At 35.3% G+C, this 16,136-nt stretch overlaps 1 protein-coding gene across 8 annotated transcripts; it reads right to left on the bottom strand.

Annotated features, from left to right (window-relative positions):
• LOC118736941 (GTP-binding protein Di-Ras2) lies at positions 1 to 15,996 on the bottom strand. 8 transcript variants are annotated; one of them, XM_036467097.1, is made up of 6 exons: positions 15,637 to 15,996; positions 12,418 to 12,488; positions 11,567 to 12,156; positions 1,003 to 1,188; positions 644 to 814; positions 1 to 386 (listed from the first exon to the last, which is right to left on the bottom strand). In XM_036467097.1, exons 3-6 carry the CDS (start codon positions 11,810 to 11,812, stop codon positions 225 to 227), a joined length of 765 nt encoding a protein of 254 aa, XP_036322990.1. In that variant the 5' UTR covers positions 11,813 to 12,156; positions 12,418 to 12,488; positions 15,637 to 15,996; the 3' UTR covers positions 1 to 224. The 8 variants fall into 8 exon arrangements, with proteins under 8 accessions (XP_036322990.1, XP_036322995.1, XP_036322992.1 ...); XM_036467102.1 differs by having other exon boundaries at positions 15,657 to 15,996; XM_036467099.1 differs by lacking the exon at positions 12,418 to 12,488 and having other exon boundaries at positions 15,632 to 15,996.
• Between the last annotated feature and the right edge of the window lie 140 nt (positions 15,997 to 16,136).

Here is a 16,136-nt window from a genome sequence, read left to right as displayed (position 1 = left end):
AACCTAACCAAGCCACACTCCTTCACAGCATCGTCACACGCTTTTACTTTGCTTAACTATGTGTGTGTGTGTGTAGTGGCATTTTTGTTGTACTACTTTGGGGGATTTCGTGTAGGAGCATGGCTTCACTGGCGGCCCTTCATTCACTAACTCTAACACCATTTTCACCACATCCCCTGCATCTTGCTACCTCTAACTAGTACCCGCCTGCCTCCCGGCTACTCTTACATAAGTTGACATTTTTCCTTGGCACCGGCTGCACCATCGCCGTTTTCCGGTATGGCACCGTTACTTTCTTTGCCTTTCTTCTCCTTCTTCTGTTTCTTTTGCTTTTTAACATCTAACTGCAGTGACACAACGCGCGATTTCTCCATGTTGAGCAGCTCCTGAGACACGTACATACATACATGTGTACATAGTATAATTGAAGATAAGTACAGAAATGTTATTAGGCATAAATATGCATTTGTATAAGTACATAGGTACGCACGTGTTATATACATACATAATGTCTTTCAGGCAAATTAGCATAATTTCATTTTCAATATTTGCTAACACACATTCATTCGTACAAAACAGCTACGAAAGGAACATCCACTCCACACCACCGTCATCACTTCACTTCCTACATTTTGCCACTTACCTGAAATAATTCGGTGACGTTGTGATTGGTTTTGGCCGATGTCTCCATGAACGATATGCCCCAGGTGGTTGCCTGTGCTTGCCCCTCAGCTTCTGATACCTCACGCAGCTCGGCACTTTCATCGCTCTTGTTGCCCGCCAACATGACTGGTATGTTGACAACGTCCGGACCCTGCGGCCAAATGTGCGAAAAGATGCGAGGCAAATGGGGAAATTTGAAGTTAGAGAAAATTACATGTATGCGCGAGATTGCTTTTAAGTTAGTTATTCTTTAAGTACATACATATGTATGTATGTGAGTGTACATATGCATGGTATGTGTGTTATGATATAATTAATGTAGAAATTATTGGTTATTACCTTAAGATCCTTAATGTTTTGCCAAATGGGTCGCAGCTCCTCTAAACTTTGCTTCGAACAAACAGAGTAGACCAGTATAAACGCATGACCCTTGGTTATGGACAGTCTTTGCATAGCCGGAAATTGGTGTGAGCCTGTTGTGTCGGTTATTTGCAGAGTGCAAATGTTTTTGTTGCAGCTTATAACCTAATTGGAAATGAATTGTAATCGAGTGTGGGAAATGGCAAACAAGTTGGTTAGCAATCTTTGAACGAAATATTTATTTTTTCTAATTGTGAAATATTGTATACTCGCATACTCGTATATTTATTGGGGTTTCAACTAATTCTAATTTAAATACATTACGAGGCAGCATTTATGTACATTTTCTATTAGCGAATAAGGATTTATGAAACTTGTTTTAAAGATAATTTGAGTGAGTGCATAACAATTAAGTTGGATTAGCATTGATGGTTGTTCTAGCCTTTCCTAAATAGTAGATAATTGAGTCAAGAAACATGTGATTAGCTGAAGAGAATGATGTCTAGAAGAGAGGATATAGAGTGAATTGATTACTGGTTTCAGCAGTAAAATTTTCTGTTAAATCCACATATGAAGTCAGGTATAAAGAAAGTAGAAATATCGCAAAATTAAAATTTTTTGGGTTAAAAAAATATCAGTTCACTTAATTCGAATTATTTACACACCTTCGAATATGGTTAGGTGATTTTAGAGTTCTTTATACGAAATTAATAAAAAATATAAATTTGTTTATCAAAAGTGCCTAGAATATATCAGTGCCCCTTGAAAATTTTTATATCTTAACTAAGCTTCTATTAAATGGGCTAATTAAACCTTAACTCGACTAACCCCAGCGTGACCAGATTTCACAATTCTTTATACGAAATTAAAAAATATAAAATTTTTTATCAAAAGTGCCTAGAATACATCAGTTCCCCTTGAAAATTTTTATATCTTAACTGAGCTTCTATTAAATGGGCTAATTAAACCTTAAGATATTGTTTGAAAACCCAATAAAATGTTGCTTTTAAGGAAAAAGGGCCTACTCCGACTTAGGCTACTTTAATTGAACGGCACAGATATGTATGTACATTAGGGCGGGTCAATTTATATGGAAGATTTTTTTCGACAATGCGCCTATAGCACAAAAGGATTCTACGTGTAATTCTGAGTAAATTTGGCAAAGAAACAATGGGTCTTAGATCAATCTGGAGTTTGCCAAATTGCGAAAATAGGTTTTTAGCATTTTGCCGCAGTGTCGTAAAGTGTTTAAATTTGGTATGAAAACATACTATTCTGTATTCGTTGTATATTGATAAGTGAAACTAAATAAGCATGTGACTTTTTGGGTTCGTTCAGAAATGGATCGAGCCAAAGCATCAGTCTCTTTTATTTCTAAACTATAATCGATAGAAATGTCAAATATGCGCAACCACGGTTGTAAGTCGAATAGGAAATTAGTTGCGTAAATATGACATTTCCATTAATTATAGTTTAGAAATAAAAGATACTGATGCTTTGGCTTGATGCATTTCTAAATGCACCCGTTGTTGGTAGTAGTACAATAAATACACTTGCAACAACAATCACATGCATATCCAGTTATACTTATACAAGATACAACAAATACACAAAAGAGCGAATACCCATAAAATAAAGGGTTTTTTGGTATGAGGAATCCATTTCTGCACTTATATTTTTCTTAAATCTTTCACCAGAGGGCGCCACAGTGAAAATTTTCACATTTTTTCGAAACGCATGCTAAAACAATATTGTCCCGCCCTAATGTACATACTTTGCTATTAAACTTTTGGTTTGGGAACTATGTATTTATGAAAATTTCTAGAATTTCACATAATTTCTTAAAATGTTTGGCTTGATGTAAATTACGTTTTAAAGAAACTTATTTATTCCGAATTCTTTTTAGACAATCCATGTATGAATTTTTACGAAGAAAATAAATTCTCTACCATATGTTGACCGGTTTCCTTAACACATAATTTACAGGGATCTTGCGTAGAATAGTTCTCCCGAAAGCACCCAAAGCCTTCTTATCTTTGTTCGACATCGTTGACGTTTCTGCGCCATATGAAAGAACGGGCATGATGAGAGACTTGTAGAGCGTGATTTTTGTTCGTCGAGAGAGCGCTCTGCTTTTCAATTGCCTACCGCACACAAAGTAGCGCCTTTAGGCAAGAGTTTTTCTTTGCGTCCCAGTCCCTCATGACCGACTACTCATTCAACTAGGTCATTGTATCAAAAATCAGCAAATATTAGAATTTGATCCCTTTTCAAGGAAGATATTTTTTTGTGTTCGAATCAGTAAAAAAAGGCAAGTATGTTTGTTCTATTGAAACAAGCGATCAAAGTAATTTTAAGTATTTAATTAAAATTTATATTAAAGGACTATGTAAGTCTGATGCCACTAACATAACATAATTGTACGTGTACGTTTATTTATGGAATCTTGTCATTTTATTCTGAACATTACACACCCCACGTACGAAAATAGCTAGACTCTAGCTTAAAATTTCAAAGTAACCCAACGCGCAAAAGCTATAATAATCGAAATTTAAACAATCTTTAAACAAACTGCAAACAGTTGTGAACGAGCAACTCGTCACAAAACGAGCAGTACGTTCACGACTGTTATAATCCCAAATATGCATTTTTACGTAATGAGTTGCTCGTTAACGACTGTTACGATTCGAGCCCTGAATTTAAAGATGAGAAATAATAATATTTTCCTAATATAAGTTTTCCCTTTATTCCACTTTTACATTGCATAATTTTTTACTACACTCGTATGCATTTTAAATCAAGGTGGTATGATTAAGTAAGCGATTTAAACCCGGTTTTATATTAAATTTTTTTTTTGCAATATGGTGTTCTTCCTGTGATTGGCCCAAAAATGTTCGAATTTTATCGTAAAAATATCTATGTAAAACATTAATGAGCTAGTTTAGTACCGTTAATTTCTTAGTATCTTTCTTTTAGTGGCTATGTATATATTTACATACATATATAGCGCCACGTTTCCACCTACGCACATCAAAGTATAACCATTAACGCTTAGATGAGTGCGTTATGCCCGCCCGCAAATCCATTTATTGTTTGTACATATGTATATAAACATTTACAGTTATGAGACGATAAGTGGAACCAAAAAAGGACATTATCGTTAAAAAAAAAACTTATGCTTTCTGGGCTGGGAATTCAACAGACTTTCTTGAAAATTAAATAATGTTCTTAGACATATTTCTGTGTTTGGTGAAACTTGTAGTTTTATACCGCATTCTTTTAGGGCGGAAACTCACTTTGAAGCCTTCCGGGTGGTAGTACGTAGACTACGACTACGGCGGCGGCCGTTGGGTATTCGTTTTCTTAAAAAGCAGCAGTTGGAATACATATATTAGGTTTGTTCCACACGAGCCCGCGGGTACCCACGGGTGCCCAAAGCAGCCCAGAAAGCGTTCCTCTCGCTAGAAAAATGGGTAATAGAGAGCGAATACGTTCCACTTTTGGATCGTAAATATCTTCTTCTTTGTGCACGAAACAGCCCGGACTTTTTTTCCGGGCACAAATGTGCAAAAGGGCAATTTGAAATAACTGCTGTTGTTGTTTAAATCCGAAAGCAAATTTTATAAAAACAAAAGTGGAAAATATCACAGAATTTTCAGAAAATGTAGTTATTTGGTAATTTTATTAGCCATATAAGATAAATACACGTAAAATCATTGTTTAGAGCTGATATGTTGATTCCGGGCACGAAATGTGGTTTTTTGCGTTCCTCACGCTCTGGGCACTTTTGGCACGTGTTGGCACATTTTTGACACTTGTGAGAGAGTAACTTATTTTTACTCTCTAATTACCGGAGCAGCCCGGAAAGCGTGGGGAACGAAGCTATTATCTCTTATATTTAGTTTCATCGATATTGTTATTATCATCGATATCAATATCATTATCGATTTATTTATTAATATAATGTCGTTCATATGGTCATGAAGAAAAAAATATTTGCCTTAATTGGACATAAACCCTACAAATTGATTTATGCAAAAAAAAAAATCTACCAAATTTTTTTTTGACGGTGTGCGATTTATTGGAATTGATTTGGTTATCGTCATTGTTATCAGTATTTGTATTCAAATTCATAATTGTATTATATTTTTTTAAACTCATACTTCTACTTTATGAAATATTATCCCAACAATCCTAATTAAAATGTTAGACGTGTTCTGGCTAAACTTCAAATCAAATCTAAAAAGTTCAAATCACCAGTTTTAACTGTAACTACATATGTACATACATGTGTTTATATTTTGCTGGAAGTCTATGCATGATTGCACCTATTAAAACTGTTTAAATTAAATTTCCTATTTTTAATGTTTGCGAATGCGAATGTGTACATGGGCAGAGAGTCCACTCAAATATTGTTAAAATGGCGTTAGATCTGTCTAACCAGGGTGCGGACAATAACCGGCTTTTAGCTTCAGTTGCTCAAGGTTAAGTAGTATATCAAGCAACATTGATGGGCCTTCAACAAGTACTGCTAAAACTCTTATAAGCCATCTAGAAATAATTTTTGATAACCTCCAGCGAAAGCGAAGGCTCGGATGTAGAATCTGGATATATTAAAAAATGTGAAATTAAAGCTCAATTGAAGACCTATCTTAAAGAAAAGCGAGCTCATCTCGGTGAAAATCCACTCGATTGGTTGGAAAACTAAACTAAAATACGACAAATTGACAGATCTGGCCCGCAAATATTTGAGCGCTCCACCCGCCAGCGTTCCATGCATGCAATTCGAATTCTCTCATTTTTGTTGCAAAAAAGGCATAGTACAACATATTCTTATTCCGTATTTCTTTTCACATTTATTTGAGAACTCTGAATCTGATGTGCCAAGTGTCAAGTGCAACAATGCGCAAGGTTAAGGGTCAAGTGTCTGTCAAATGAGATGGGTTGCCTTTACATTTGATATTGTCGCATGGTAAACAAACATGATGGGTATTACCATGTTTACCAAAAACAAAAAAGTGAGTACATTTATCTATTGGATCAAACAATTGTGGAACATTTCGGTTCGGTTAATGGTTCAGTTAATTAATAGAAAAGAGCGGTTTTCCGGTTCAAAACCGGTTCACGTCCCTGTTTTAAACACAGTATGTAAACTTCATTATTTTCTCTTCAAAGTATTTTTGTAGATTGTGCTCTCCATGCATGACAATTTTCCCAAATCGGTTGACTTTGATGGTCATATCAAAATCGCTTCCTTTTTCAGTAACGTCAGAACATAAATTTCGAAGACAAATACACCGACATTAATTCAAATTCAAGTTTCCATTATTTTCATTTCTCATAAGTACTGCTATAAAGCTTCCCTTATACCACAAAAAAATTTTTACTTACAATATTTTTGTCGGCAAAAAAATTTAAAAGAAACGTCCGAACATAACGTCCGCAAGGCTGGGATTTGCCCATATGCGAGCCGCTTAGTAATCGCTACATGGGAGAAAAGGCAGCAAAATTATATTTTTTGAAATATAATGTGCCCCTTTTGAGCTTTGATTTCATAATAAAATTAAAGAATATTTTTAAATTTAAAGGATGCCTTATTTTGCTGATCGATTTAATAAAGCCACTCTAAAGATAAAAGTGCTCATAAAGGCTCTTTAGTTAAATAGCCAAAATGGAAATTTAAATGACATAAAGGTCCCTTTTGTAAAAAAAAGTAGGTCATTTTCGTAGTATAATTACATATTTATGACAATTAGCTGATGCAGTTTTGTCGAGATCAACATTGACAACATTGTTATTTTCATTTAAATGAACCTTTGTTGCCATTGTATTATTTATGAAAACACTTCTTGTTTAAAGTACATTTAAATAACACTTTAACTAAAAGGAAACTTTTGCAAAAGCAGCTTTAAATAAATGTAATTATAGCAAAAAGGGTAGAGGTAGGGATGAAGTTAGACAAATATAAAATAACATTATATTAAATTGCCTGTCGTTGTATTCAAAATGTCAAGCTAATGAAATACATACATAGATATGTATGTTGATTATGAGACAAACTAGATATGTAACGTAAGTTTCACTTTTCCAGTGTGGCCCAGGCGCACTTACTTTTTGATTATATCGGGACGGTGTATGTATGTATGTATGCATATCTTTCTGAGCTTAAAGAAATCGCTTTTAATTTTGATAACCACATATTGCCTTCGCACCAATAACTTTTGTTGACATCACTTCTATAAGTACTTGCACATTGATTGATTGGCGTGATTACGGATTAAAAATTAACGATTAAAATATTAATCGCGATTAACGATTAAAATGAATTAATTGTAATCATCTGTACGATTAATGATAAAATTTTCTTAATCGTTAATCGTCGGTTGTGATTACGATTAATTAATTTTAATCATTAATCGTTAATTCAATTAATAATAAAATCTGATTAAGTGCTCTAGTTTGTCCGCATTTGAGATCAAATAAGAGTTATTGTTATTCTTTTGTGTTTCACGCTTATAAAAACAAATTATATATAAAAAAAAAATAATTATTTTTATTAGTAATACATAAACAGGGAATTTTTACAACCAATCGCACATGTGCAGAGGGATATTAAAACCTAGTTTACATAACGTCTGTTGGAATAGATTTTAATGAAAATGCACACTAAATTGCTTAGACTCATGAGGAAAACCGACTTAGCCATACCCGATTAACTGGCCTTGTGTGCAGAGGAAAATTCCAGCGTAAATTAATTAATCACCAAACCTACTTAATCAAATTAAAAGTTAATGATTAAAAATTAATTTTTTTAATCGCGGTTACGATTAGCTGTTTAATCAGATTAAAATTAATCATGATTAACTTTAATCGGATTGAATTCAATCGAATTAACTAATTGATTAAAAAATGAATCGATTAGTGCCAACACTGGTTTATATGTACGTCCGTGTAAGCAACAAGTAGCTTTCCAACTAAAGTAAGTATGGGTCTGTGTATACCTACATAAAAAAGGCTTGCGAATTTGCAAGTGTTACGCCAAAAATATACACAAATGTACATATATGTACATACATTCATATTTCCGTGTTTTGATTGCGTGATGCTACAATCATATGACATTTCCTTCTATTTCATGTATCTGTCAAGATATATATATACATACATACGTACATATGTATGTATGTATATACATTATATATCTATGTATGTTGCTTTTATACAGCAAGTTCAGTTTCAATAATCGCTTTGATACATGTACTCAGGATAGATTCAAAGTATTCAGTATTAAGTGTCGAATAGACTTAAAAAGTACTGAGTTTTATTTACATTTAACGGTATTCAGATATGATTGTACTCAAGTTGTAGTTTCAATAATTTACAAGTACTGGGTACGAGCCCAGTACAGTTAGCCATTAATTTGACGTAATTTGGGATTCATATAATAATTAAAAAAAAAACTGCCAGCTTGTGAGATCTTTACACTAAGGGACGTTTTCTGAAGTAACCTTTAACTTCGAAGCTCACCTTATATTTAAACGTTGGATTAAAAATAAAGCTATGTCTAAAGTTAAGCATTTCTATCATCGGTTTTTTACGTGTCTATGCTTCTTAGTTTTAAACCAATTTGAAATCGATAATAAAATGCTTTACTTTAGACACAATCATACATTTTAGTGGAAACCTTAAATATAAAGTGAGCTTTAAAGTTACAGGTTACTTGAGAAAACGGCCCTAAGTATTGAAATGGTACCAACTAGTGTGTATTTAAAGAATGCACTCAGTACTCTGAAAAATACCCGATCCCTAAAAGTATCGATACCAAAGAACTCGATACTCAAAAGTACTGGATACTTCCCAACACTACTATTAAGTTTGATCAAACGCGTGGATACATGGCGTATGAGTAACATAATTATCTGCTCGTATTTAAAATACAAAAAACGTGGTAAAAAGAAAACGATTCCTCGAATTTAGTAGTCTGTTTTTTTATCCGCTGGTGAATTATTTCGAACTCAGGTGGCAACAAAATGTCTCTGGCAATATTCAATGTTCCTAATAACATTAATAGTTAAACGTATGCGAGTATAGAAATCAGCAGTTCGACTTAAACAAATGAGAGTAACGTGTGTACGTACCGTTCCTACCTGCTACCTGTAAAAGGGCCGCCTATGCAAGCAAGCAGATAAGTACTTCAAAAATGTAGGGCGCTGGTGGCTTGGTTCCAGCCAATGGACCTCCGCCCACTGAACTGCTCAGTCCGCCTAAAACCGGGTTTGTGTGGATAAGAGGGTGAAGAGAGTTCGAGGTTACCTCGCTCATTTCAGTCCGCGAAAATCGCGGCTTGACGGTGGACTGACACGCACACATGGACAACATGTTTTCTATTTCGTTTTGTTTGCATGCGCCACATGCACTAACACAATCATGCGTAGTTCATGTATAGGAAAAAATTGGCATTATTTCGTGTGTGTGACTAAGGAATTTTGATATCTGGTATTTCACAGCCTGTTACTCCACTCTTTCCTCAAGAAATAAGGGAACGGGCATGTATTTCTGTTGCAAACATGGGTTGCCTTGTGCTCTTTTTTCGCAAAAAAATTTCGAAAACCATAGTAGAAAGCGTAGCACACAAGTTCTGTTTGTATATGAAATATTATATATTATGAGTGTCAAACGAAAGATTCCCTAGCTTTAATTTGAAAATATTTTTCATTAGGGTGGCCACCTATTCAAAAAGTCATATGTATCTATTTAACACTGTATATACTTATATACTACGCGAAGGCATTTTTATGTGAAAGTCATCATATTTCACCATATTTCATCAAAACCCGACCATAATAAAAATAGAAGCTACATTTTGTGTGGGTGGGCGGGGGCTTGGCTGTGGGCCAATCTTTTTTATATTTTATATTTATGTTTCACTAGGTAAACAAAATGTGTAAACCAAAATTCAGCAAAATCAGAAAACTTTGAACCGCTCGAATTCGACTCACTTTCACTTTCACTTTCGACTAACCGCTCACTATCGAGTAGTCCGAAAATCGATTAACCGAAATTATACGAATAGTGACAGTTTTTCACAATAAATTTATTGTTTTTAGCGCGTCTGGGTTTTGTCAATAAGAATAGGTATTTAAAAAATAATAAAAAAACAATGAAAGAACCTTGAAAGAAAATAACTAGTCGAAAAATCGAAAATGAACTGTTAGTCGACTGGTGGTTTGTGAGCGGTTAGTTGAAAAAGTCGAAAGGAAATGGTTAGTCGATTAAGAGAAGTCGACTATTTTTTGAAAAAACTTTTGCTATTCGAAAAACCGACTATTGGATTAGTCGACTAACAAGAGCTCTAGTAGGGGGACGTAGCAGTCATCCAATCTTGACCATATTTCATATTTCTTCTTTCCTAACTGAAAGTAGAGCATGTCCTAAATTTGAACGAAAGCAGATTACATTTACTATTTTTGGCCGCTGCTGATATGAAGATGTTTCACTGTTAAACTCTTCCAAATGAAATGGAAATCTTAAATGTTAAAGGTAGATTTGTATAAACGAAATAAAATATGTACATATATTTAACATTAAGCCTGCATATTATGAAGTAAAGTGCCTAGAAATACATATTTACATACATACATATATACAATTTTTGTTTATAAATTATAAATTTTTGAGATGATAAAAATCGTTTTAACTTGACTATAGCAGAGTTAAGGCGGACCTCCATAGCATGCGTATCCGTATGCGTGCATTTGACATTTACGCTTAGAAATCAAAAATCATACAATTGCCTCACTTTTTCATACGTTACTATGTCGGTGCTGCCATACAAATTTATATATTCAATTTTTCTGTCAAACGCACGCATACGTATACGCATGCAATGGGAGCCCGCCTTTATGCCGAATTTCCAATAGGTATTGAAATGACAAAAAATTAGAGGCATTTAAAAAATACCACGTGGAACTGAGTTTAATGACTACGTATTTTTTTTTAACGTAATGACTCGAATATTTTTAATGCCCAACTTTGTCATTACAATTTATGCCATTTTATGCCAAGTCCAGGATTAATGATTAGTGGAAATCCAGCATTAGAGTGTCGTTTTCAGTGAAATGGGATTTTAGTCATCCAAACCTTATTTTATTTTGTCCAACTACAACTACGGTCCATAGTTTTGGCTAGCCGCTAAATACATAAAGTTTCAATGGGATTCTAGAAATCACTACACCAAATTTCAATCGCAAAAAATATCTAGAGTACATACATATGTACATATATAGTTGTGTACATACGTGTCTAAAAATTTCCAGCATAAATGCCTGTTTATCACATTTGGGCATTGTTTTTTTTTACACTACCTTCTTCCTCGTAAATTTTGCATCGAATTCATCCTTTGCGATTTAAATCAACAAATTTATGTACACAAAATAATTACGATCACTTCCCCCGCTACTTATAAACTAACAAATTCATTTGTATTTACGTCCATATGTTTGTACATTCACAGCGTTTAGAAATAAGATTGAATAGCACTTACCTGTCGATAGGTGTCTTCAATCGTTGGTATGTAAGTTTCGCGGAAGGTTCCCCTAATAAAACGTAAGACCAGGGAGCTTTTACCCACACCACCGGCACCAAACACAACAACACGATAGTCGTTGCTCTGTTCGGGCATGGCACGGGTGACTTGGTTCTTTTGTTCCGTATTTTTGGGGGCTTCCTTTCCTTTATCTCCTTTATCTGCTTTATCAGTTTTATCCGCTTTATCCGCTTTATCGGCCATCGTGACAGCTTACTGAAGATAAGTTCACTTCGTTGCAATTCAGTTATGTCGATGTTGTTGAGGATATCACTGGCCGTCAAAGGTGGTGAAGGCGTTAAGGCGTTATTGCTCTGCAATAAGTTTGGGCGCCTTTGTGCGAAAAAGGCAGCTATGGCCCTCGTTTGCTTGCTTTTTTCGCTTTTATATTGAATGCCTTTTTTACATAAGAATCTTATTCGCTTTGCAACTTTTAAAAATAATCTTTTGTTTTATTGTGTATACTTTTAGGCTTTATAGGCGTTACATCGAATTATATCTTATTTTACTTGCCATATTTGGACACACATTTTCTATATATGTATAATCTATCTTCAACAAATTTGATAACACAAACAAAATTATGAATTTAATTTAAAAATTGTACTTTGATTTTGCTACAAGTGCGTATCATTGCTACACCGCCTGCAGATATGCTTCAGCTGCTGCGTGTGCGTGCATTTGACAATTTCACAAAGTAAGCACTCGTATTTCGTATTTTTTGCTTACTCTTTAATTCCAGAGTGATTGTGTCGCTTTCACTTTACGCCATTTCAATTAACAGTTAACCGTTCACAATTCACACTTACGCATTATGTGCAACTGGCGTGCGCTTCCTTTGTGCTCGTTCGTCACACTAATTCACTACGCCACTTAACTTCTACGTAAATCATCAACATGCAACGGACAAAAAGTGAAAGCTTTACATATGTAAGCCAACACAGCCGGTTGGCAGCTGTAAATGACTGCGCACACATATTTATTATATGTTTGCATGTATGTGTACACATGCACTTGTGTGCTCATATGCAGATGCGTGCGTTCCGAATGTGTAAAGCGTGTGTGGGAGGATTCGCTGCGCGAGAATTGCAATCGGAGCCAATAGAAGCAGTAGCAGCCGAAGAATTATCGTCTCGCCTACCGCCAATACTGTTTCTGATACTTTAACTACGCCACCCCGTATGACAGATGCCAAAAGTACGCACGTACTTTCCTACATACATTACTATTGGATTGCATTTCCGTTGTGGCAGTACTTACATGAATAAACATGTCTATTATGCACTGGTAACAAAAATTTTGTAACCCGTAAATAAAGTTCCTGTCAAATTTTAAACCTTTTTCGCATTTTGTGCACTCTTGTAACCGGTAAATGTTGGCACCATTTCATAAGCTGGTTACAAAATAATGCGAAAGTGTCTATATGTAAGAACGGGTGAACCCACTTGATTGAGGGAAGGCATATGTGGCTTAAGTTGGGTAAACAGGTGTATATCTCGCCCTTAACTCCGGTGCCTTGACGAGTAAGTGGAGTTCTCACTCTTGTGGAGGGCACTGCCTGCTGGTAGTCAAACGATTACTATCGTGATGTGGAGAAAATCGAAAGCGTAAAGCATTAGCCATGCATTGGCGAGGGCTGGTAGACGCTCATTCCTCCACGATTCTTTGGAATCTTTGGCTAAACTAAGATTCAGTTATTATCTAAGAGCTAGGGAGCTACAAACTGGTTTCATTGTGATCATTTTGCATGTTATGCTTCCAAATATGATGCATTTTTTTGTAAATTACCCAAGGCGCGCCACGGTGATGTTGTTGTGGGCCAACTGAGCAACAGGTTGTGCACTTCTAATTTAGAGATTTCTGGCCATCGAAAATTGGAAACGACCATTACTGGCTCCGTAAAAAATTTAGAAGTCAATCGTCGCAAGAAACCGGCTTCAAGAACCATCATGCCGGCTTAATTATTTCGACCACGTTATCTTATCCATATTTTTAAGGCAGAAAATATTCGGTAATATTTTCGTTTTATTTTTTGGGCATAAAATTGAAGCCCCTCGTGATTTTTCGGATTTCTTTGAGACTTTCCGGAATTTTTTTCTCTGCCCCTCAAAATTCTTTCGGTGATTATCAGAATTCTTTGGGTTTAATTTTACCGGATTTTTGTTTCGAGACTGCCAGATAAATTGCAAACAATAATGCAATGTTAGTGTTTGGCCGAGCTTCTCCTCCGATTTGTGGCGTGTGCCTTGATGTTGTCACACAAAGGTATGTAGTTTTGTTAGAAAACTAATTTACAACCAGTTAATTAGCTGTTATTAAAACTAGAAAATTGTTACAAGTTTTGCACTCTTTACCCTTTTAAAATAGTTTTCTCTCTGAGAGCCAATGCTTTCGAGTACTGGTTGTGGGTAATTTTTACTGAAAGAGTACAAGAACGGATTCCGTTAAATAGAGCTAGTCTCTCCCACGTAGTGCACAATTGACAAAGTTAGGAAGCATTTAAGTACGTCGCGTTGTAATCCGGCTAACTAACTCTCTTCCAAACTGAGACTTGGTTTAAAGAGATTCTTGATTAAAAAAAAAACTCTATTCATATTTTTAATAAATTAAAAAAAATAAATTATGTAATTAAAAAAAAAGATTTTTTCGCATACCACGTTCGTAAATTTACCTTATGACATTAAAAAAAAAATACCTCCCGGAAATGATTTAAATAAATTTCTGTCCTTTAATTAGGTCGCTCCGATTTTAATGACTGCTATGAAGAGGCCTAATAACTCCAAAATATTTTCTCTCTGTCAACCCCATTTTACCGTAAATAGTAAACATTACTTCATTTCATCTTCCTTTTCCTTCCACACATTCTCCCGATTTTCTCCCTTTTCAATGCACTGAATACCGACTAGATGTCTGTTGAATCGATGTTGTCGTTAGTTTGCTTTCTACCACCTTGCTTTTGCGGTAGATAACTTATGTGATTGCTATTGTTGTTGTAGTCATGTGGGTGTACTATGCCAACTCCCTCTCTTTATACCTACACACTTGAACTGAAAGTGGCATTAATCGTCGTGGGTTAAGGTTGGCTCCTAACACACACACAGTTTCCCACATACACACATACATACATGAAAGATTTGCGAGTGTGTACAAGTGTTTATTTTTTGTGTATATTTGCTGAGTGAGTGGGGTGTTGGTTGGCGCTGGAGAAGAGCACACTAATGTAAATACATAGATATCGTCATTTAAAGTACAAAACCGCATAACTGACATTTGCTGGCAAAAATTGGATTTGCTCACACAAGCTCTTGGCCCAATCCTTATCTATTCGTTCTGAAATATACTATCCAGAAATGCGATTGCTTTATTAAAACCAGAACCATTTTGAAATATGAGCGTTTTTACTCTCAAGAAAATAATCTATGCAACCTCACAAACGCGGTTTTGCATTTTGTTGATACGCGGTTTTGTACATTAAACGACGATATGTATGATGACATGGTTGTGATGGAGGGGCGGTCGTTTAATAAACCTTATTAATTACACGCAAACGCGTGGCTTTTCCTAATGAATAGATGCAACTAAATGTCACACTTAAAGTGCACACACACACACACCCACAATCGCATGAGAACACCTCTTACAACTACAAGCAAAGCAAAGTATGTAGTTCCACGCGTACCCTTGAGGTTGGTGGCACCGAAGCTGGAGTTGAAGGTGACTGAAGAAGAAACGGTAGGTGAGGTGCCTATGCACTTTTCACCCTAACTTGCGCCAACCACCTACATAAATAAATCCTTTCGAGTAAGCGTTGAAATTTGTTTGTTCAGTTGCAGCGTTCCAAAGCGGGCGTGTTTGTTTATTCGTTTGGGCATGTGTGTGTTCGAATTCGTGTGCTTGAAAGTGTTTGTGTGGGTAACATTTACAAGTAGAGAAAATTAAAAGAAAAACACAACAAATTCGTGTGCTTCTCTAATTTTCACACTTATTAAAATTTAGTTAATTAAACAATGCAAAGGAGCACACCGTACGTTAGCAACTTGAGGATTACCGTTCGCGTTTTTATACGCCTAAAAGTTATCTCGATAATTTTTTTGATTTGTCGATTTGTTCGTTTGTTCCGCGACTCATAACCGACACACGGCGAAAAATTCGTTGTTCGCTATTCGTTTGGGCCACATTTCCACAAATTAAACGCTTTTATGTTGTCGGCAAATTACAAGGAAGAAAAAAATTCGTTGTTTTGATATTAATTTTCGTTAAAATAGAAGTTAAAACAATAGATTATTAATTTCAACAACGACGACAACTACGACGATGAGGAAAAGTACAACACACACGAAACGCGCACGAAACGAGAAGAGAAAGCAAAAAATTGCATTCTCTGTTTGACACATTTAGTGGTTTGTTTTTAGGCGTACGGTAAAGTTGACAACTGTGCGAATACTTTGCGAATTTGTTATACAGTAATGGAACGAAATGAAGGAGACGAAGTGAAGTGAAATGGCATTGCCAACCGTAAAGTATATAA

Source organism: Rhagoletis pomonella, unplaced genomic scaffold, assembly GCF_013731165.1.
Source record: "Rhagoletis pomonella isolate Grant_MI unplaced genomic scaffold, Rhpom_1.0 Rhpom_scaffold_00004, whole genome shotgun sequence".
Lineage (NCBI taxonomy): Eukaryota > Metazoa > Arthropoda > Insecta > Diptera > Tephritidae > Rhagoletis > Rhagoletis pomonella.
This window is presented reverse-complemented; position numbering and strand designations above follow the sequence as displayed.